A 23,119-nucleotide genomic window follows, 5' to 3' on the forward strand; every position below is an offset into this window, starting at 1 on the left:
ATCAGAGCACAGCAAGCCAGGACATGATGACCTGTCATCTTGTGGTGCCCCAGCCCAGGCACAGTGCAGACACCTGCACCACATAGCACCACAGCCCAGAAAGCCTGTGCATTCATGGTTTGCCGACCTTGACCTTCCTCTTCCCCATGAGTGGCAGGGAAAACAGAAGTGGGTCAGACCCGAATGGGATTGCAGGGCTAACCAGTAGCATTGATACTTTTCCAAACACTGAATAACATTAATTTGGACTAATTACTTTGACCCAAGTGCTATATAAACCCCTTGACTAGCACATGCAAGCAGCAACTACTTTAGGGTCCCCTCTCACTCTTTGGAAGTTCTGTTTCTACTCAGACTTGAATAAATCCTACTCTTATCTGCACTCATCCTCATCAGTGGATTTCATTCTTCAAATATGTGAGACAAAAACTCATAAAGAAATTGGTGGTGAGCTGCTGAGGTCTGCTGTAACACTGGAGGGCAGAGCCCACCATTTAAGAACTGCAACCCATTTCTCAGCTACAGAGGCCCTCAGCTTATGCAGACCCCACCCACCCTAGCAGAAGCGAAGAATCTAGTTTCATCCCAAACTCTGGTTTCAACTGATAGCTTCTGTTTGGGCAAGAATGGGCCTGGGTGTGTGCAGGGCAACAGCGACAAGTGCTGCCTCTTGAGCTCCTCTTGGGTCTACCAAAAGCCAGGTCTTGGGGGACCCAGACCCCGCCACATTATGCTATGTCTTGTCAGGCTAGGGGCCCTATTCAGGAAGCCTCAGTAGAGGTGGCAGGACTCTGGCTCTAGTTTCAGACACAAGAGCCCAGGCTTACAGTTGACATCAAACCCGAAACTGAAGGTGTTGCCACTTGTATGTATCACCTAGACCAGGGTCAGACAGCTTCTGCAGGAAAGGGCCTATGGATTCCACCTTGCAGACTACATGGTCTCTGCTCATGCAGTGCACAAGCTGCTAGTGAACCGGTACAGCTAAGTTCCAAGAAAATTTTACTTACAGAAATTGCATCAGGCTGGGTTTGGCCTGTGGGCCAAAGTCTGCTCACTCCTGACCCAGACCAAACCATTACCATATGGATGAGAAAAATGTCAATCAGGACAATGGCCAAAAAGCTGAAGAGCACAGTTTGTGGAAATAGCTGGAATGACAGCACTCAGCACTTACCCAGCCTGCTCCACACGGCAGCCTTCCTAACAACCCTAAACCTGCATGCGCTGACACAGGGGCTCACAGGACAGCGCTTCACTCAGACAAGAAAGGGTCTCCACTGGCACTTCCAAGCAGTCCACCCGTAATGCACTGGACATACCTGAGGAAGGAAGACCTGTCTTGCACTAAGCACAACTTTTGAACGTCCTGCCAACATTCACACTGGTGCCAAAGCTATTTATAATTATCTGAGACTAGCCCGAGAAACATCGCCTTTGGTAAAAATCACAAAATATGTTCTTGTGCACTGTTAGTATCAGCACATTCTTCAGAGCAACAGCTGTAGTCGTGCTGAGGAAGTACCAGTTCTTTTTGTTCAGAACTCAGCCACGAGCTACTCATCACTGCAGAAACCTGTGTGGATGGCAGGAGGTGCAAGTGTCGGCAGCTCCCGCAGAACCCACTCAGCCAGCAGTCCTGAGAGCGGCTGCAGTGCAGCGGCCCCACAGGCGCAGGGGACGTTGCCATGAATCCTGGTGTCCTTGTGCCCAAGTCCATACACTGACACACACAGTACATATAGATCACTCTCCTCTTTACTCACACTTAGGACCAGTACAGATGTTGCTACCCCTAATACTGCAGGTGCAGGAGGCAAGGAAGGGGACATTACAACTTACTCATTCTCAAGGGGGATGCTGGGGCCAACAGGATCGAGGGATACCCTGCCAGGCCAAGTCACACACAAGAACAAGTCATAGAGAAGATGGAGATCCACATGTCAGAGTTTTCCAGTCCAACTAGACTACTCCATGGAAAAAGAAACTCAGCGCTTGCCTGGTACTAGGTTTGATCCTCAGCACCACATAAAAATAAATAAATTAAATAAAGGCATGCTATCCAACTACAAATTTTTATTTATTTATTTTAAATAAAGGGCTGGGCTGGGCAACTGGGCAGAAAAGGCATTTGACAAAATCCAATGCATTTTGAAGATAAAAGTACTCGATGAGTAGGAATAGAAAGGAACTTCCATAACATGTTAAAGGACAAAGATGAGCACACATGGCTAACAGCATATTTAATGATGAAAAACTGACTGACAGTTTTCTCTTGAGATTAGGATCAAGAAAAGGATGTTCATTTTTACCATGGTTATGCAGCACTGTTCTGAAATCCAGTTAGGGTCACTGGCAAAAAAAAAATAAAAGGCATTCAAACTGTAAAAACTACTTATAGATAACATTGATCTCACATGTTAAAAAAAAAAAACAAAAAAACCTCTAAAATTAAATCTATTAGAACTAATAAATGAATTTAGCAAAACTGTAAAATACAAGATTAACATAAAAAAATCCAGAGGCATTTCTATGGACTAGCAATGAACAAATCAAAAGGGAAATTAAGAAAACAATTCCATTTTTAATATTACCAAAGAGAATAAAATGCAAGTATGTTTAAGTAAGAGGGTGAAAGACTTGTAATGCTATGAACTATAAAACGTTGCTGAAAGGAATTAAAAGAAAACCTCAATATAAGTAAAGACTTTCTGTGCTCATGCTCACAGGTTAGAACACTATTACTGTTAAGACAGTAAGATTCCCCAAAGTTACATACAGATTCAATGCAACCCCAGTCAAAATCCCAAATGAAAACTTTTTTTTTTTCCAGAAATTGGGGGGGGACACTTATCCTAAAATTCATGTGGAACTGCAAGAGACCCTCAATAGCCAAGACAATCTTAAAGGAAAGAACATAAAGTTGACAGATTTTCCCCAACTTAGTACAAAGCTACAGTGATTAAAACAATCCGGCAAAAGAATAAGGAAAGATAAACAGAACAGAACTGAGTCCCAAAATAAACCTAAATACCTATGATCGATCACTTGATTTTGTTTTGTTTTGGTTTTTTGGTACCAGAATGTTTTAGTCAGCTTTTTCACTGGTGTTGACTAAAGGATCTGACCAGAACAACTATAGAGGAGGAAAGGTTTATTTGAGGGCTCACAGTTTCAGAGGTCTTAGTCCACAGAAGGCCAGCTCCATTCCTCATGGCTGGAGGTGAGGCTAAACATCATGGCGGGAGAGGGTGGTACAGGGAAGGAACTCCCATCACGGTGATCAAGAAGCAGAGAAAGACTCCACTCTCCAGATATGAAATATATACCCTGTAGCCATATCCCAACTCCCACCTCCTCCAGCCACACCTACCACTTCAATTAATCCCTATAGGTGAATCAAATCACTGATGAGGTTAAGACTCCTACCATCCAACCATTTCTCCTCTGAACCTTCTTGCATTGTCTCACATGTGAGTTTTGGGGGGACACCTCAGACCTAAACCATAACACAGAAATTGAACCAAGGGGTACTTAACTACTGAACCATATCCCCAGCCTTTTTTATATTTTGAGACAAGGTCTGACTAAGTTGCTAAGGCCCTCACTAAGTTGCTGAGGCTGGCCTTGAACTTGCGATCTTCATGCCTCAGCCTCCTGAGTTGCTGGGATTATAGGCGTACACCACTGTGCCTGACTCAGTTGCTTTTTAACAAGGATGCCAAGACCACTGAACAGGGAAAGAAGAGTCTCTTCACAAATGGTTTTGAGGCTACTGAACATCCACATACAAAGAATCAAGTTAGACCCCCTACCTCACACCATATTAAAAAATTAACTCAAAATGGATTAAAACCTATATGTAAAAGGTAAAATTACAAAACTCTTTAGAAGGAAACATAGGAGTAAATCCTCCTAACTTTGGATCAGGCAATGACTTATTAAGATATGGCACTGAAAAAAAATGATAAAATAAGACTTCATCAAAACTAAAACTTTCTGTATAACCAAAGCACTTTATCAAGAGAATAAAAAGACACACTACAGATAGGGAGCAGGTATTTGAAAATCATAACCCTGACAAAGATTTAGTATTCAGAATGCACAAAGAACTCCTGCAACTCATCAACAAAAAGATGGCCCAGTTTAAAAATGGGCAATGGAGCCGGGCATGGAGGCACACGCTGACCACCAGGGAGGTGCAAATCAAAGCCATAAGATACCACTTCACACCCACTAGGATGGCTCCAATCTGAAAACAGACAAACAAACAAAAAAACAAACCATAAAATGAGTGTTAGTTCTCTCACTCCTGATATGGTACTTTCTGTCTTCCCACTTTCTTTCCTGATTGCTTTGGCTAAGGGTTTATCAATTTGGTTGATCTTACAGACCAGATTTTGAATCTGATTTACACAATCCAAAGGTACATGCAAATAAGATGAAAACAACTGAATTTCAGGTAGGACAACTGCAGTTTTTCTAGGAGAGGAGTAGAGAGTGGGGCCAAGGCCAGGACAGTCCAGATACCCAAAGCAGGAAACAGCTAACACTTTAAGGTGGAGCTTTCCAAGCAGATGGCATAAAACCCAGACTGCAGCAGAACCAGGCATGGACTCCTGTGAGAGCTGCCCACACCAGCACAGAGCCCAGGAGCCTCCCTAGGTCATGATAGCCCAGTGCCCTAAACCTGCCTGGTGCTCCTGTCCATAGGTCCCTCCTCTCTGCGCAGGCCTAGCCTGCCAGCTGTGCCCTTAGCCCCAAAGCTTCATGGAACTTTAATGCTAATAGTGCTCATGGCTGCCTCCCCCACATGGCAAAATCTTTAAATAGAGACTGTGTATTCCAGTTTAATTTGAGAGGATGCATGGTTTGATCCCAGAGGCCTTACCTAATTCCACAAAGTAATAACCAGTGGAAAAGCTGGGCAACTTGCTCCCCCACACTCAACAGCAATTCTAATTAACGTGACCACTGCTGGGCACCAGAGGCAGCATTGCTCTTCCATGTGCACACACCCATGCAGTGTCACATGAACTTGCGATCTTCGTGCCTCAGCTTCCTGAGTCGCTGGGATTATAGGCATGCACCACTGTGCCTGACTCAGTTGCTTTTTAACAAGGATGCCAAGACCATTGAATAGGGAACTCGACGACATATGTGAGTCTTCATCTGTGATAAATACCACTGGAGTGTTGGCGACACCGAGTGCTGGGTCTTAGAAGGCCCTGAGGCCACAACGGGCTCCCTAGGGCACAATCTGGGAAGAAATGGCTCATGTCTCCAAGAGGTGATTTTGAGATCAGGATGGGAACCTTGCCCAGAGGCCACCATCCTGCTCTACGTCCAGCCCATCACCAGGAGGGTCTCTGGAGAGGCTTCTGCTTCTTGGTAAGGTGAGGGAGGGATCTTAAATTAAGCCCTCGCTACCATTTCCATTCCAGCTTGGAGGGAGACATGGGCTACAAGAGGCTGTATAGCCAGTGACAGCTCACACAGACACCACCAGCTAAGCACAGCCAGTCCCTGAGCTGGGAAATAACTGCTTGTCAGAAAAAGAAGCCCCGCTGGAACCCAATAGTTTCCACCCGGGACAGCCAGCTCGTTGCTCTGAAGTGGTCCTTGGTGCCACCCTAGGGAGGAGGCCTCTGCAGAGCAGAGTGACTAAGCTCCAAAGGGATGGATAGTGCTGTACTGTCAGCGTTGGAAGGTCTGGGGTAGGTACATGGCCACTGACAGATAAGTCCTGAGCCAACTGTGCCTCTGCTCTAGGGCAGCAGAAGGCAGAGCCGTCGAGACTTGGAGGAAGCCAGTACTGAGAGGTGAAACAGAATAAAATCAACAGCAGTGCATGTCTAGAAGCAGTGCTACCTGGCACATGGAGGAGTGCCAACAGGCTTTAAGGGGGTTCCTGCCACCCCATCCGCCCTCGAAGAACAATGGCTCCAGGGCCTGATGAGTGAAGTCGGTGCACATGTGCTTCCACTGACTCTGATGCTTGACCAGAATCAATGAGGTGCCTCCTCCCTAGAACAGCAGGTAAGAAGCGAGGGTCTGCAGCTAACTTCCTGCCTGCTGGATGCAGGACAATGAAATCTGCCTAGGAGAAGCAACTGAACATGAAAGCCCCTATGGAAAGGAGCTTCCCCACCAAGCAGTTGCTCTAATCCGGAGGCTCCATGTCCTTGGAAGACCTTGCATGCATAGGTTACCCTGGCAAGGGCTCTCTGGAGCTTAGTGGCAGTTGACACAGGCATCCACATGGCCCCATGCTCCCTGGTTGGAGGGAAAGCCCAGGTGCACAAGGATCAAGCAACACTGGGACTGTGGAGCAGTGTGGAGGGCAAGACGTGCCCGGGAGGAGCTGCTGGCAGGGCTCAGGAACGAAGGCAAGTGACTCTGGAAAAGCTGGCAGGGCAAGCTCTTCAGAGAAAGGAGAACTGCTCCTGCACCAAGCAGGGTCACCTGCCCTCTCCGAGACACTCCACCCCAAGAGGGAGCTCAGGACAGTGAGTGAGGGGCCTGGGGGCTTGAGCAGCATAGCAGAGGAGAAGTGCTGAAGGCTGACACAGCATGAAACTGGTAGCTGGAAAAGAGCTGAGCAGAGAGCGCCACCAAAGGTGCCCAGAGTTGAAATCACAAAGCACTGAGTACCTAGAACTAGGATGAGGGCAAGACCCGCCCCTTGGTGGAATTACTCCCAGCTTTCTAAAGATAAATTAACCAATTCTTCTTTTTGTGATTATAGACTAAATCTTTTTACCTTTTGTCTGGTAGAATCCACAGGGGTTCTTTCTGCTAAAGCATACACCTTCTCCTCCTCTCTCCTCTCCCTCCCCTAAGCCCAGCAGGGGTTATAAACAAGCAACCTGCCAGCAAAAGGAACTACAAACACCTGGGAGTGCATCTGCCAAGGGACACACACCAGAAGTACACCTAACAGAGGGGCAAGAACCTCCAGGTGGAGGGAAGGACAGAGAGGCCAACATGGGGAAGAAGCACATGAGGTGTCCATACTGCAAAGACCTCATGGGAGTCAGCCCATGGGTTACACAATTCCAACAGGGTTTCTAGGAACCCTGGGAAGCTGACTCTGAAGTTCACTTGAAAGAGAAACCATGAGGATGCCTAGGGCGATTCTGCAAAAGAAAACCACAGAAAGGTCTCACAGAATAGACACCACACACAGCATAGGGCTCTGCCACTCAGAATCTATGTCCTGGCGGCAGGGCTCCTTCCACAAGGGAACTTTTCTTCTACTTTTCTGAAGGTGAGTGGGGATCCACCTACCTTCTATGGCTAAGGGCCAGAAATTAAGCCACTGGAAACTCATTTTCTGGGCTAAGGTAACAACTTCAGACTACTGTTTCTAAAGTGCAGATGACCCTTGCAAGGTGACAGGGTCTTGGACCTTTGCTGACCTGATGGGAAGAGACAGAGGTGCATGGACAACCTGCTCCTAAATGTCCACATCTAATCAGTCAGCTGCTGGCCTGGCCCTGGCCCGTGCTCGGAGGCTGAGTTCTACTAGATCCCCCATTTCTGTGGAGCTCACAGGACACTTGGAAATGGCACCTCATGGCTGCAGTATAGAGTTCCCAGGGTTTGGAGGCACCTGGGACTGAGCTCCAGCAGGCTATCTCCTAACTATGTAAACATGGGCACATCACAGTCCTCACTGAGCCTGTTCCCTCCTCGGAATAACTGGAACCACAATTTGACCAGCTTACGGGTTTGCCAGGAGGGTCATGGTAAAATAAGCCACACAGAGCACTGAGTATGTGACTGGAACAAAATGTGCAGCAGCAAACACTGGCTACCCTAAGATCACTGTGCCTAGGAAAATGCGATGGTGAGATGATGGTGGTGGTGATGACAATCATGTCCCACAAAGGCAGTATGAAAAAAGCGTGTCTGCATCAAAAAAATTGTGCACCATGATCAAGTAGGATTCATCCCTGGGATGCAAGGATGGTTCAATATACGGAAATCAATAAATGTTATTCACCACATCAATAGACTTAAAGATAAGAACCATCTCGATAGATGCATCTCGATAGATGCAGAGAAAGCATTCGACAAAGTACAGCATCCCTTTATGTTCAAAACATTAGAAAAACTAGGGAGAACAGGAACTTACCTTGACATTGTAAAAGCTGTCTATGCTAAGCCTCAGGCTAGCATCATTCTGAATGGAGAAAAGTTGAAGGCATTCCCTCTAAAATCTGGAACAAGACAGGGATGCCCTCTCTCACCACTTCTATTTAATTTAGTCCTTGAAATACTAGCCAGAGCAATTAGACAGACAAAAGAGATTAAAGGCATAAAAATAGGAAAAGAAGAACTTAAATTACCACTATTTGCGGATGACATGATTCTATACCTAGAAGACCCAAAAGGGTCTACAGAGAAACTACTAGAACTCGGGGCTGGGGATGTGGCTCAAGCGGTAGCGCGCTCGCCTGGAATGCATGCGGCCCGGGTTAGATCCTCAGCACCACATACAAACAAAGATGTTGTGTCTGCCGAGAACTAAAAAAATAAATAAATATTAAAAATTCTCTCTCTCTCTCTCCTCTCACTCTATCTTTTAAAAAAAAATTTAAAAAAAGAAACTACTAGAACTAATAAATGAATTCAGCAAAGTGGCAGGATATAAAATCAACACGCATAAATCAAAGGCATTTCTGTATATCAGCGACAAAACTTCTGAAACGGAAATGAGGAAAAACACTCCATTCACAATACCCTCAAAATAAATAAAATACTTGGGAATCAACCTAACAAAAGAGGTGAAAGATTTATACAATGAAAACTACAGAACCCTAAAGAGAGAAGTAGAAGAAGATCTTAGAAGATGGAAAAATATACCCTGTTCATGGATAGGCAGAACTAACATTATCAAAATGGCGATATTACCAAAAGTTCTCTATAGGTTTAATGCAATGCCAATCAAAATCCCAATGACATTTCTTGTAGAAATAGATAAAGCAATCATGAAATTCATATGGAAAAATAAAAGACCCAGAATAGCAAAAGCAATTCTAAGCAGGAGTGTGAATCAGGCGGTATAGCGATACCAGATTTCAAACTATATTACAGAGTAATAGACAAAAACAGCATGGTACTGGTACCAAAACAGGCGGGTGGACCAATGGTATAGAATAGAGGGCACAGAGACTAATCCACAAAGTTACAACTATCTTATATTTGATAAAGGGGCTAAAAGCATGCAATGGAGGAAGGATAGCATCTTCAACAAATGGTGTTGGGAAAACTGGAAATCCATATGCAACAAAATGAAACTGAATCCCTTTCTCTCGCCATGCACAAAAGTTAACTCAAAATGGATCAAGGACCTTGACATCAAATCAGAGACTCTGCGTCTGATAGAAGAAAAAGTTGGCTCCGATCTACATATTGTGGGGTCGGGCTCCAAATTCCTTAATAGGACACCCATAGCACAAGAGTTAATAACAAGAATCAACAAATGGGACTTACTTAAACTAAAAAGTTTTTTCTCAGCAAGAGAAACAATAAGAGAGGTAAATAGGGAGCCTACATCCTGGGAACAAATTTTTATTCCTCACACTTCAGATAGAGCCCTAATATCCAGAGTATACAAAGAACTCAAAAAATTAGACAATAAGACAACAAATAACCCAATCAACAAATGGGCCAAGGACCTGAACAGACAGACACTTCTCAGAGGAGGATATACAATCAATCAACAAGTACATGAAAAAATGCTCACCATCTCTAGCAGTCAGAGAAATGCAAATCAAAACCACCCTAAGATACCATTTCACTCCAGTAAGACTGGCAGCCACTATGAAGTCAAACAACAAGTGCTGGCGAGGATGTGGAGAAAAGGGTACACTTGTACATTGCTGGTTGGACTGCAAATTGGTGCGGCCAATTTGGAAAGCAGTATGGAGATTCATGGGAAAGCTGGGAATGGAACCACCATTTCACCCTGCTATTGCCCTTCTCGGACTATTCCCTGAAGATCTTAAAAGAGCATGCTACAGGGATACTGCCACATTGATGTTCATAGCAGCACAATTCACAATAGCTAGACTGTGGAACCAACCCAGATACCCTTCAATAGATGAATGGATAAAAAAAATGTGGCATTTATACACCATGGAACATTATGCAGCACTAAAAAATGACAAAATCATGGAATTTGCAGGGAAATGGATGGCACTAGAGCAGATTATGCTTAGTGAAGCTAGTCAATCCCTAAAAAACAAATACCAAATGTCTTCTTTGATATAATGAGAGCAACTATGAACAGAGCAGGGAGGAAGAGCAGGAAGAAAAGACTAACATTAAACAGAGACATGAGATGGGAGGGAAAGGGAGAGAAAAGGGAAATTGCATGGAAATGAAGGGAGACCCTCGTTGCTATATAAAATTACATATAAGAGGTTGTGAGGGGAATGGGAAAATAAACAAGGAGAGAAATGAATTACAGTAGATGGGGTAGAGAGAGAAGATGTGAGGGAAGGGGAGGGGGGATAGTAGGGGATAGGAAAGGTAGCAGAATACAATAATTACTAATAGGGCATTATGTAAAATTGTGGATGTGTAACCGACGTGATTCTGCAATCTGCATTTGGGGTAAAATTGGGAGTTCATAACCCACTTCAATCTAATGTATGAAATATGATATGTCAAGAGCTTTGTAATGTTGTGAACAACCAATTTAAAAAAAAAAAAAAGAGCATGTCTGCATGAAGGGAGGGACTAGCAGGGAAGAGGGATGGCGAAGTACATCTTCACCTGAAGGGACAACTGGGCTCTGCAACACTGAGCACATTCCAGGAGAAGGAACAGCACGAGAAGTGTGAGAAGAGGGCTACTCAGAGCGGGCAAGGGGCTGGGGGTCAGCGCAAGAGGGAGCGTGTATGGGTACGCCCTTGCCAGGTGGCAAGGACTAGGTGAAGACACAGGCTGGCCACACTCAAGATGAGAACATGCCAGACTGCTTGTCTACGTCCCAAATCCACGTGCTAAAATCTCACCCAGGGCGGTAGTCTCAGGAGGAACCTCTGGGAGATGATAAGATCTTGAAGGGTGACCAGTGCCCTCAAGGAAGGGGCCCAGGAGCTTGATCACCCCTCTTAACATACTAAGCAACAGCGAGAACCAGGGAGGAGCTTCACCAGACACTTAACCTTGGATATCCAGCCTCCAAAACTGCCAGCCTTATATTTCTTTAAGCCACCCAATGTGTGGCATTTTTGTTATAGCAGGGAGACAGTCCTGAGACACAGTCACAGCCTCCCTGAACCTTCAGAGTGAGATCCAGAAGAGGCACTTGGTAAATACTGCATCAGGTAAGTTTAGCCTGAATGCAAGAGGTGCTTAAAGGGAACCTGTTGTCTGCCTCAGTCTGTCAAAGTCCTCCCTCGCACCGAGGAGCCTTGACATGTACGCCAGAAATAAGACTAAAGGCAGAAGTCAGACTAATGGGCACAGGAAGAGAGCCCTGTGCCAGCTCCATGGCGCCCAATGAGGACCAGGCTACGGTCACCCCCAGCAATGCTGCACTAAGAGGCCTGGGTCTTTTCAAACGCACACATTCAGGCAGATTTGCCAGACATCCAAGGAACTTCCTCTCCCTCCAATTTGGGGACGAGGCAGTGAAAGTTCAGGGAGCTACAACATGTATAATAGGAAAAATGAGAAATTATCCCCCATTTGTGCATGATATATCAAAGTGCATAAATGCATTCTACTGTCATGTATAACTAATTAAACAAACAACAATTAAAAATAAAATAAAGCTAAGAATAAAATGAAAACAAAGATTCTATGTCATACTTAAAAAAATAAAAATTAAAATAAATAGAAACTCAGCAAGCAAAGTGCCTGCCTGTGGCCACACTGCAGGGAGGGCTGCTTCTGTGTGCACGTGAGAGGCTCTAGGTGTGAAACGGGCACTCCGAGGATGGGAGGGAGGCCAGTGGAAGGAGGCCAGAGACTCAGACTTCAAACCTTTCTCCAGACTCACTTGGGACACACTTTGTGTGGCATAAAGTGAACTGGCTGCCCAAACCAGGGGACAGCCCTTAGCCTTCAGTGTCACCCATCCATCCTGCAGTCAGTTCTCCTCTAGAGCTCACCAACATCAATTTTCTCCAGCCTGGCCCAGTCACAAGCAGGACCTTCGCATAGAGTAACTGCTCTGCCAGTCTCCCTACCAGGAAGGGCTCACAGTTACTGGCTGGGCGGTGGGGGCCGAGCTGGCAGGTTGTGACAAGAGCAGAATCGTGATGGACAGGTAACAGTCACAAACACTGAAGAACCAGCTTGCTTCTGGTCCAAGATCCAACCTGGCATCAGCACCAAGGAGGACAGTGTACCAGCAAGGCCACCTAGGATGAGTCCAGCTCTTCCTTGCACATAACAAGAAGCCTGAGGCTCCAAGAAACCAAGTGGACTCCAGAGACGGCACACTCCTGCACATGAGGGCCCGATGCCCGGGGCCTTCACACAAGACACAGGGCTGCCTTACTGGAGGTCCCAGACGTGGGACCCTCTGTAGAACACTCTCTACCCAGGGCAAGCAGCCTCCGTACATGAAGGTGACTGTGGAGGGAGCAGACTAGGGTGACGGGAGGGCTGGTTGAGCCCTGGCTCTGCTGCAGCCACAGCACTTTCCTGGGACAGACTCACCTACCTCAGAGCTCTTGTGGGAGTGAGGAGTGAGGAGTAGGAGCCAAAGAAGAACCCCACTGGGGGAGACTGGAAACTGAGAGAAACAGATGCTTATTTACATCAAGCTGTGAGGGGTGTCATGCCTCTTAAACCAGAAAATAAACTCTCAATCCTCACTCTCTCAAGTATATAAAATATTTGAGGACTTTTTATAGTTGTGATGAAAACTTTCATCTCTTCAGCCACCACTAGCCATATCTAATTAGGATGAGGTGTGTTAGTGACAGGACTGTGGCCCGGGACTTCTTTCCTTGTGATATTAATTGCACTTAAAGAAAAAAGCATGAACTGTACTTATGTTCACTAATTAGTATGGTTTGCTGGTTAATAATGGGAAGTCAAACTGCCTTTGTCTTGTCATCTGCAATTAGCTAGAGATGTTTAAAGTTCTCCTTTTCCTCCTGGCAGATGCGCTGAGAGAGGGGCTGCAGACATGGAGGTAGGGCTGCCTCCCCCAGCAGCCTTGGACACCTTGCGTAAGGAGTTCTCCAGATGGGCCACCTGACCCCACTGTTGAGGGCCTAAGGTGCCAGATAGTACCCCAAAAGCCATCTCTGCCATAGGGAATGGGGGCCTCAGAGGCAGAGCTGGTGGCACAGTGAACTCTGGCTGCCTTTATCCACGCCTATCTCTGGATGAAGAGCTGGTCCTGTGGGTATGGCAGCAGCACTCTGGTATGTATTCTACTTCGAATTCCAGGAGTGAGGGGTTCTGGTTTAGCCAGGGGAATGAGACCTGGAGTCCACTCTGCAGAGCCCATAGCTGTGGCCTCAGACCCAAGGCAAGCAGGATGGGAGGGGTGGCCTTGAGGTCGACAGCTCTGTCCCCCTGCCCCACTGTGGTTCCCATGGCCCCTCTGCTCTGGACTTTTCTCCCCAGAGGAGGAGGAGCCAGCCAGAGATGTCAGCCTCATCCCCTGGGAGCCAGCACAGAAGAGACCACAAGTCAGAACAAAAGAACAAGGCTGGGAACACAAGCTAAATCCACAAAAGGAGCAGAGCAAGCCAGCAGCAAAGGGACCCGGGAGCGCAGGAAGTGGGAGGGTGGAGAGAGCATCCCACATGGCCTCTCTGAGAGGCACCTAGAGAGGAAGGGCACAGAATGTCCTGTTGGGATCACCCAGGCAGCCTGGGCAATCTGGGGCCACCTGCTACACGGGGCTACTAAAAGTAATTAAAACTGAAAAGTCAATTTGAGTTTCAGTAGGACTAGCCATAGTAACACTCATGACCAGAGACTCCCCTAACAGCTGGCACAGATAAAGCACATTCCCATGGAGAATAGCCCCATAGGATGGGGCTGCCTAGCCTGGGGTCTGTGGCTCAGGGGAAACCACCTAGCAGGCTCAGTGAGGACAGACAGTCCCTGCTGGAGAGGAGCCTGGGGCCAGTCACACAGCCCATAGGAAACAGTGGCAGAGTCAGGATCTGAACACAGATGGCCAGGCCCTGGGTTTCTCCCCTGCCTCCCCGCCCAGCCTCCCCAAGGGCAGCATGAGGGCTGACTTAGCAGCAGATACCCCTTGGCCCCAGGTGCGCTGGTGGGAAGGTCAGAGGTAAGAGCAGATGCTGTTCCCCTGGCCCCCAGGCACTGCCATGTCTTATTTTCCTTTTAACTAGAAAGAAGGAGAGAGAAGTAAAATAAACAAGAAGAAACAAGCTGAGGTCTGGGCAGTCAGAGGCAGAGAGAAAAACCTGCGGTCAACATTCATCTGAAGGAAACCCACATGAGGAACCTGTACCCTGTCCACCTGCACCCCAGGGACATGCCCGGGGCAAGGTGCAGAGCCTGCTCATGGAGGAGACCTGCAGCACCTGTGCCACAGGGGCTGCCCATGCCCACTCTGGCCTAAGGGCCCAAGAAGCTTCTATCTTCTCACCTCCCTGAGAAGAGACCCAGGGTTAGCAGTTTCTCCAAAGCCACATGGAAACAGGGGAGGGCAGGGGTCAGGGTCAAGGCACTCCTGCTCCTGAGGAAAAATAGAGGGTCCAAATTCAAGGGCAGCAGTGAGTGACCAGCCAGCTGCTTAGTCATAAAGCCACAGGCCTGGCATGTGCTTAGCACAACTCATTTCTAATTCCTCTTGGCCTCGTGCACATTATGAAAACAAGGCCCTTGGGCTCATTTCAATTCAGGTCAACACCAAGGAAACCATGCATGTTGACACACAGAACATCAGGGTCTCCCTGGGGCTCAGTAAATGGATGCACCAGTCCTCAAGGAACACCCGGCCCCTACCTCAACCCTGGCTTCCTCAAAGTCAACGCAAAACAGGCCCTTGTTGAACTGCCTGGAGGACTCAGTTATTGAGGACAAAGTGTGGAATGTCCACAGGCCAAAGAAGAGGGGGTAGAGCTGCCCACCATGATGCTGAATCCTGGCAGCCAGAGTTCGGAGGATGCCACAGACTATGAACCGCAGTGCAGCAGCAGCCAGAGTGGATGCGGGAGGTTTCAGAAGAGGTGGTAAGAATGATGCTCCTGACGCTGAGCTGTGCTGCGGCCTGCCACCTGCCTCCTTACTGGCACCCAGATGTGATTGGCCTGCAGCCCCACCCTGGCCCTCCTGGAAGGCTGCCTCAGCACAGCAGCGTGCTACTCCATCATCCACCATGAGGGCAAGGAGTCCTCCCAGGACCCCTTGCTGTCCCTCTACAGTTGACCTCCTGAGGCTTCAGGGCTGTTACCTAAGTGCTGCTATCCACATTCACTTCCGAAAAACCAGCCCTACCTGCCCTGGCTGGCGCTCCTGGGGATCTCCAAGGGACAGCCTTCTCCCCTCATGGCTTCTCCTGATAGGGTCTGGGAAGGAGCCTTTCTCCCAGGAAACACTTCCTTCTCCAGGACTTGAAACAAAAGTGCCCCCTCGGAGCCCTGGCTCACAGCTTCTGCCTGGATACGAGGCCAGGATGCAGGAGTGCCCAGAAACAGGCTCCGCTCTGGTTCCCTCCAGCTTCACACTTGCTCCAGGATAGAAATGCCACCCAGGGCACAGGACTCCACTTAAACCTGGCGCAGGTCCTCAGGTTCTCTACAGCACCTGTGCCATTTTCCCTACAGCGAAGCCAGCCCTGCTTTCCATGGCCCTCCACCATCATCCTATCACCATCCTAATCCCCTGCCCCTCGGCCCTGGCCCCCTCTCCCTTTCCCTGCAGTCCTGTCTTCACTAGCAGCTCAGATCTTGCTGTTTATTCTCTGCGCAGTCACAGTTGGAACCCTCCACTGTGAGCCAGGAGGGCAGGAGCCTGTGCTGCTGGCTGCTGCATCCCCAGAGAAGCCAAGACTGTCCTTTAGTACTTGCTGAGTGGACAGCGAACATGCCAAGACTCCGCACAGCTTCCCACAGGCGTCTCCGCTCTGCTCAGCCCCATATCTGGGCTTCTGCCCAGCAGGGACTCAACCAGACCTCTCTGGGGCCAACCCCACCTGTGCTGCTAGGGCCAGCAGGAGCCCAGCCCCCACTGCATCTCCTCATGGCTCACCTGAGCATCTCTGGCATCACACGTCCTTCAGCGCCTGCTGCACATGTGGGGCAGTGGGAGCCACCCAGCAGAGGCCAGCAGTCTGCTACTGGCACAACTGGAACTCACTTTCCATCACACCACTCTTCCATTCTCCACATCATTTCCAAAGACAGGGAAGGACGCATGCCTGCAGGACAAGCCCTGACAGGGATAGGACTCTAGACCCAGGATCAAAGCAGTAAACTGTGGGCGGCCCTTTGCCACACAGTGACAGCTGAGCACCATTTCAGGACTCACCATGTCAGCTCTCTGTTTCTGGCCTCCCAGTTCCTCCAGAGCCTGCGTCAACTGGGCCTGCAAAATAAGACCAGGATGGTCAGAGGCTGTGTGTGAGCACTCCCTCCCAGGGCTGCAGCAAGGACCCTCTCCCACCTTCACTGCAGCCTCCTCTCCCTGCTGGGCCAGCAGGGCTGGGAGTTGGGCAGCAGGCAGCAGACCAGGTCAGCCAGGGTTGATTGCCCCTGCAGACAGGACAGGATCCTTGTTTGATGAATGTAACCGAGTGAATAGTCTGGTAACATGACACCCAAAATCTGTCCCAAACCCTGCTGCTGGGTTATGCATGGAGATAGGAGACACTTGGCATGGGGTGCTCAGTGCCCTCAGTTGATGGAGGAAACCATCCACCTCCCTCTGGCACATGCACATTCTAGAGAAACTGACTGATGTAGCTGTGCTGATAGGCTACATGCCACACAAACCTAAAACTCCAGATAGCCTGTTCTGAGTGGGCCATGGAAAGGCCAAGCAAAGAAGCAGGGAGTTCTTGACCAGATGAGCCAAGGGTGGCTGTACTGGGCCTGAGCTGTACTCCTCTTGACCAAGAGCCTATGAGCACGAAGGCACCATGTCTGCCGTAGCTGTGGGGCTGACATCACCAGCTCCAACTCCAGCCAAGACCAGCATCCCTGAGGCTGCCTGGAACCTGCTGAAGCAATCTAGCAACGAGAAGCTGTCTATGTGAGGCCCAGCAGCAGTTCCTGAGGCCACCTGGGAAGAAGCACAGACTAATCCCAGAGTGGCAGCACAGGGACCCAGCCCTATGGGCATGGTTGGCCTCCAGAGACACATGTGGCCTCTTCACTGGCCATGTCCTCAGGTCAGGGTAAGATCACATAGTGAGAATAGATCACAGCCCCCACAGGCACTGTCCAGGCTGCCTCTAGTGGACAGGAAGCAACACATGGAGAAAGGGAGGATGCCGGCAAGGGAACATCCCCTGCCCTAAAGCTAACAGCATGGGCTCTGTCTCTAAAGCCACCATAAAGTGACTCGACCACATACAACTATGGTCATCTTCACAGAGCCAGGGAGAAAGCCCACCCCAGAAAGGCAGACTCCTTGTGCTGGAAGCTCTGCAAAAGGCTAAAAGGCTAGAGGAACCATCCCTCCAATTTGACTCCTGGGCAGCCACCTTCAGGAGGTAGCACCAACTGGACCTCCTCCTCGAGAGGCACCTGCAGACAGGGAGGGCAGCCGAGCACCTATGGAGGCTCCCAGCATGGCGACTCCTGACTGCTGTTAGCCACCTCTTCACAATCCTGGCAAAGAAGGAAAACTGAAGCCTAGAAGCCAAATCCCACCGCAAGCCTGATCAGTGGTCAGTGACCAGGGAAGGGGAGCTGGGGGCCAAAGTCCCGGGGCCTGTTCTCGGTGCACAACTCTTCCACTCTTCCCAGAGGAGGAGGCTGCTGTTTCTTGGGCAAGGGAAGCACAGCAGATGCTGACACCCCCACCACACTCCAAACATCTACAAAGCAATACAAAAACATAAGCTATGCGACAAAAAAGCGGGCAAGATGCACACTTCCCAGAACAGGAAACATATGACAGCGTGCACTGGAAGGCAATTAACATGGGCAGTAATGAGGAAAATGCAAATCAGGACCAACAAGGAGACACAAAAACTGCAAAATTCAGAACTCCTAGTTACAATACTAGAAGTGGAAAGGACGTAAGTCAATGGAGTCTTGTCTGTGGACATGGGGAAGGAAAACTATTGGGAAAACAATTTGGTCTTAAAGTTTAAATCTGCATAACCTATAAGTCAGTAATTCCACCCAAATATATATTCAAAGCAACTATTACACATGCTTTGACCACCCTACCTCTGTCCACTGGCCACTGAAAGATGGTGAGCAGCAGCTGCCTTTTCTGACTACAGTGCCCGCATCTGAGAGACAAACAGTGCCTGCTCGAGTACCAGCATCAGCAGGAACCCAGAAAGCTCCCCCAAATCAACAGACATATCCCATCGATTACTACCAACTCCAGACAGAGCTGTGCCTCGGTAGGACAGTCAACCAGAACCAGACATCTGTGAATGTGCCATGTACATATGTGATGAGCACTGGGAGATATGTCACATCTTGTGGCTCAGTCAAGCACTTCTGGCAAAGAGGCCTCCTGAGCATGTGGCCTGGGCAAGCAGCAGGGTGAAAGGCACCTACTGGGGGGAAGAAAACATGGGCCCAACCAGGCCCTGTCTGCTCCACAGTGGAGGCCCTGTCAGTCAGCTTGTCCACATCTGGATAGTGACTAGATCCTTCCTAAGGTCCTGAATCTCGTTCACCTGAGGCACTTGAACAACAGGTTCAAGACCATCACCCCAACAGCCCTGTAGGGTCTGTGCAATAAGGACCCTCTCACCTTAGACAGACATATAGCAGCAGTCACCAGGAAAGGGCAGACAGGGGCGGCTCTTCTCCCCAAGCTCATGTGCAGTACCTTTAGCAATGCTGTTCCTGATGTGGTGGGGAGTCAGCAGAGACAGTGGGAGCTGGGCTCAGCTCCACAGTATCTCCTCCATGCTCTTAGGGGCATCAGTGTGCCTTCTTCTTGCTGTCTCTGCAATGACCTCAGGAAATGAAGCCGGCCACACAGTCCATCTGCTGCTGCCTTCTCCTTAAAACTTCCTGCTAGGACCAGGCTGCCTTCTAAGCAGAAAAACCCCACCAAGGTATCTTGCCCACCAGCTGTTCCCTGAATGCCACAGCTGATGTGCACATCTGAGCCAGTGGCCTGGTGTTGATGGCCATCGGTTATGTTCATTCCACTCAAGCTGAGAAAGCTTCTGCTCTGCCCAAGATATCACCACCATGAAGAAAGCTAGACCTGACCTTAAGGCTGCAACTGACAGGGAGGCTGAGGCCCTAGAGTGGGGTGCTGGAGTCCCCACGGCAGCCCCTGTTTATTCTCTGGAGAGGTGAAGAGCTATCTCAGGGACAATTGACAAGGCAGGTCTCAGTATGAAGGTGTTGTCTTCAGGGACCGTGTGGCAAAGGTGGCACATTGCCAGTACAGCATCCACTGCAGGAACACACATAGCCATGATGGGGTGCTGTGTGTGCTCGGACACGAGCCCTAGACACACGCATCATTTGTGACACGTGGATGCTGTGCCAGGACCTCAACAGGGCTATTTTTATCCTCAAGTGTGAAGTGGCTCCTGATGATCTCGCACCCCTGCTAGCACGCAGCAGGCCCAGGACATGGCAAGAAAACCTGCAGGAGGACGCAAGCTGGGACAGGACACCTCAAAGCCCTGATGGGGGCTGGCAACAGCTTCTGTCCAATCACAAGATGGCTGGCTGGAAGGACCCTGAGAGCAGAGTAAGCCCCACGTAGAGGCTGTAGCCCATGCAGGCAGATCTCCCCAAGGTCACAGTTAACACGGGAGGGGCTTGATGAAACTCAAGCCACAGGCCACCCACTTTCCTGGTCTAGCTGACACAGATCTATGACAAAATGTGACAAGCTAGCCATCCTGAGAGATCTTTCTAGGCCATAGAATCAGGTCTCGTTTGAGGCCGAGTGCCTTCTCTGCAAGACAGTGGCCTTGGGTTATGGCTATGGATGCAGAAGTACTCTTGCCTATGAATGGTGGCTAGAAGACAGTTAGCTTCCACTGGCTGCAGAGCGAGCTGACTCCCAAGCAGGCAGCTCTATGGCCAGGTGCATGGTCTGCAGAGCCTGGTTAGGGTACAGGCTGCCAGTCTGGAAACTTAGTGGGCAGGAGTGGGCTTTGCTGAGGTGGAGGACATGAACCCTGCCCCAGAATACCCTAGCACATTCAGCTCAATGTTAACGATTCTGCAGGGCACTGGGTCGAAGGTGTGGGCCTGGGTTGGCTCCCCAGCATTACCAGGAATTTGTTAGAAGCACAGGATCACAGGCCCCAGTCCTCATGCTCTGAGTCAGAGGGAGGGTCTAGTGTTCTGACCAGCCCTGTAGGGATGCTGATGCAAGCCCAAGTCTGAGAATTGCTGCTGGGGAGACTGAATTTAAAGCCACACAACCAGAATTCAAATTCCGATGTTTCTTCCTGTCAACAATGTCATACTCAACCAATGGTAATTTCCACAAAATCTGATGAGCTCAGCTGTCAGAATCTTATTGTTCCATCTACAAGATGGGCATACCATCCCTATCTCATGGGGTTGTTTTTAGAATTAAAAAGAATGTATGTGAGAACTTGGCTAAGGCACAGCAGGTGTCCTTGCTGAAAGGCGGTGTGGAGAATCACGCTCCACCAGTGGGAAGGAAGAAAGACTTCCTTTACCCACGAGGCTCACCTCCTGGCACATGCCTCTGTCCCAGTGCGCTGGAGCCTTCCGCTACGTGCTGAGGACCAGTGCTTTCAACCTGTCCCCAAGTTCCTAGTTGTGCTCAAACACAGACGGCTCTCAGCCTGGAGATCAGGTGTTTTTTCCTTGGCTCGCCCTCTCACCGTTTCAAGGTTTCCCATCATGCTTCGTCCCTGCTTTTCACGGTGTGATCTTCTCTAGCTCTTCACACAGCAGAGCAGTAAATAAACACACTCAGGAGAAAGGAAAGTCCTTTGCGAGGGCAGTGCCATCTGAGCCCCACAGAAGTAATGGGGAGGAAAAGAAGAGAGGGAATGGTCTGATTTTTCTAAGCTGGAAGTCAGAAATTATTCCAGCTCCACTGCAATCTGAAATTGGGATATTTCCACACAACACGCCTCACAGCCAGCAGCACTGTAATCTGTTTTAATTAAATAAACTGGAAACGCAGATCAGGCCGATGAGTGGAATGAAGGTGCCACAAACTTATATTTATAGCTCTATCGACAGAGGACTCATGACATCTGCTACCAACTTCTGCAGCTGTTTTATAAATGGAATAAATAAAACCCATGCAGAACAGCACCAACCTCACCAGAGACGGGCTACTGGGATTCTCCCAGCTCGACATTTCCAGTTTGTTTTACTGAAATGTTTTTGCCCACATTAGAGCAGACGGAGGAAGCTAAGTAGGCTATGTGAGCACTGAGAGGAGGGGAAGTGAATTCCCCGTGGCTGCCAGGCTTGGAGCCTGCACTTGCCCATCTGCGAACATGAGCCCTGTGCCCTCAAGCACTCACACAGGCCCCAAGGGCACACTGGTGGGCACAAGCCAACAAAAAGCCTGCTGACCCCAAATTAAAGCAAACAGGAGCCTGGGTGAAGGATGGGGTGGGACGAGAAGGACAGAGCAGAGCAATCAGACAGACATGAGAGCTAAAAGTAGGGAGGACGGGAAGCCTAGAGACAAAAGAAGAAATGAGTGGGCCGGGGCGGAGGCAGAGAGTGGAGGGAAGCAGCAGCCCCACTCCCATGAGGGCCTCTGAACCCCACAATCCAGTGGCACTCTTCTACCTGATGCCCAGAGCCCACCTCTCAGACCAAGATACTGGGGGGTACACACATCTGTTTCTTGACTGCGGATCTGGATGCCCAATCAGATCCCTGCAGCTGTAAGGAGTGTCCCCATAGGCACCTCAGCCACCCTCTGGCTCTTGAGGACAACTGAGCACCACGAGGGATGTGAAGCCTCATTTGCAAGCTTCCCTGCCCCCCAGAAGAAGCTTGAATCTCAGTCACTAGTGAAGTTTGCCCATTTGAGAGGCCCTGAAGGCCCTCTGGGTTCCATAAGGTCACATGATCTCACTGTGCGACAGTATAGGACCCTCGACCAACAAGCTCCTAACAGGCAGCTTGAAACAACTTTTAAAGTGCTCCAGGCATGGGTGGCTTCCAGAACTTAGAATGTGTGAAATTTTGCTATTCAATAAACAATTGAAAAACTCACCCACCAAAGACTTCAAGGGCACTAGCCCTGCCACCTGCAACCAAGACCAGTGTCCAGTTGCTCTGGACTGCCAGGTGAGGTTGAGCTGGCCTCTTAGGACTGCAGCCCAGCAGTGCAACCTGAGCAGGGGATTCAAGTAGCGCAAACACCTGCCCCACTGTCCGGCCCTACACTCAGTGCCCATGTCCCTAGGGCCAGGACTGATGGTGGGTTCAGCACTCAGACCTGGGATAGGGACTGGGGTGTGTCTGATGTGTTGCCCCCAGGGCAAGGCAAGGATCAGGAAGTTCTGCTTAGGTGGCTTCAACTGTGACAGGCTCACCCCTATCCCACATGGATGGCAAGAAGTTAAAGGAGATTATGCAGGCCACAGTGTGGCACCCACAGGACACTCAGTAAGTGACATCTTCATTAATAGGACCAGCACAAAGGAGACAGCAGACTTCAGTAAATGGGCTCATGGTCCAGGGATGACCTGCCCAGAGTCCCATTCACTAGAAAGAACCGGGCTGGAGATGGGAAGGTTCTGACTGTGGATCCTCTACTGGGCTGGGCATTGGATCTATGGGCCAGAGTGTGGGTGGGCTGATAGCAGGTCACAGGAAAGAGCAACCTATAACCTCACAGCTGGCTTATTCCTGGCCCCTGGCTGGTCCTTGCCAATCCAGGATTCTATTCAGTTTCCCTGGCAATGGGGCCCCGGACACCCCGGGAGGTTCTGCCACAGCAGCCTCAGCACTAAGAATAGTCAACTGGTGGCTCAGAAGTCAGA

At 49.2% G+C, this 23,119-nt stretch overlaps 1 protein-coding gene across 13 annotated transcripts in view; it reads right to left on the reverse strand.

Moving 5' to 3' along the window:
- Mad1l1 (mitotic arrest deficient 1 like 1) overlaps positions 1–23,119 on the reverse strand; it is a 354,495-nt gene that overhangs the window by 139,811 nt on the left and 191,565 nt on the right. For all 13 annotated transcript variants that reach the window (XM_078023582.1, XM_078023580.1, XM_078023581.1 and 10 more), the window contains one exon: positions 16,492–16,548. In XM_078023582.1, coding sequence (XP_077879708.1) covers positions 16,492–16,548 — 57 coding nt within the window. The remainder of the gene's footprint in view (positions 1–16,491; positions 16,549–23,119) is intronic.

This window comes from Ictidomys tridecemlineatus, chromosome 10 (genome assembly GCF_052094955.1).
Source record: "Ictidomys tridecemlineatus isolate mIctTri1 chromosome 10, mIctTri1.hap1, whole genome shotgun sequence".
Lineage (NCBI taxonomy): Eukaryota > Metazoa > Chordata > Mammalia > Rodentia > Sciuridae > Ictidomys > Ictidomys tridecemlineatus.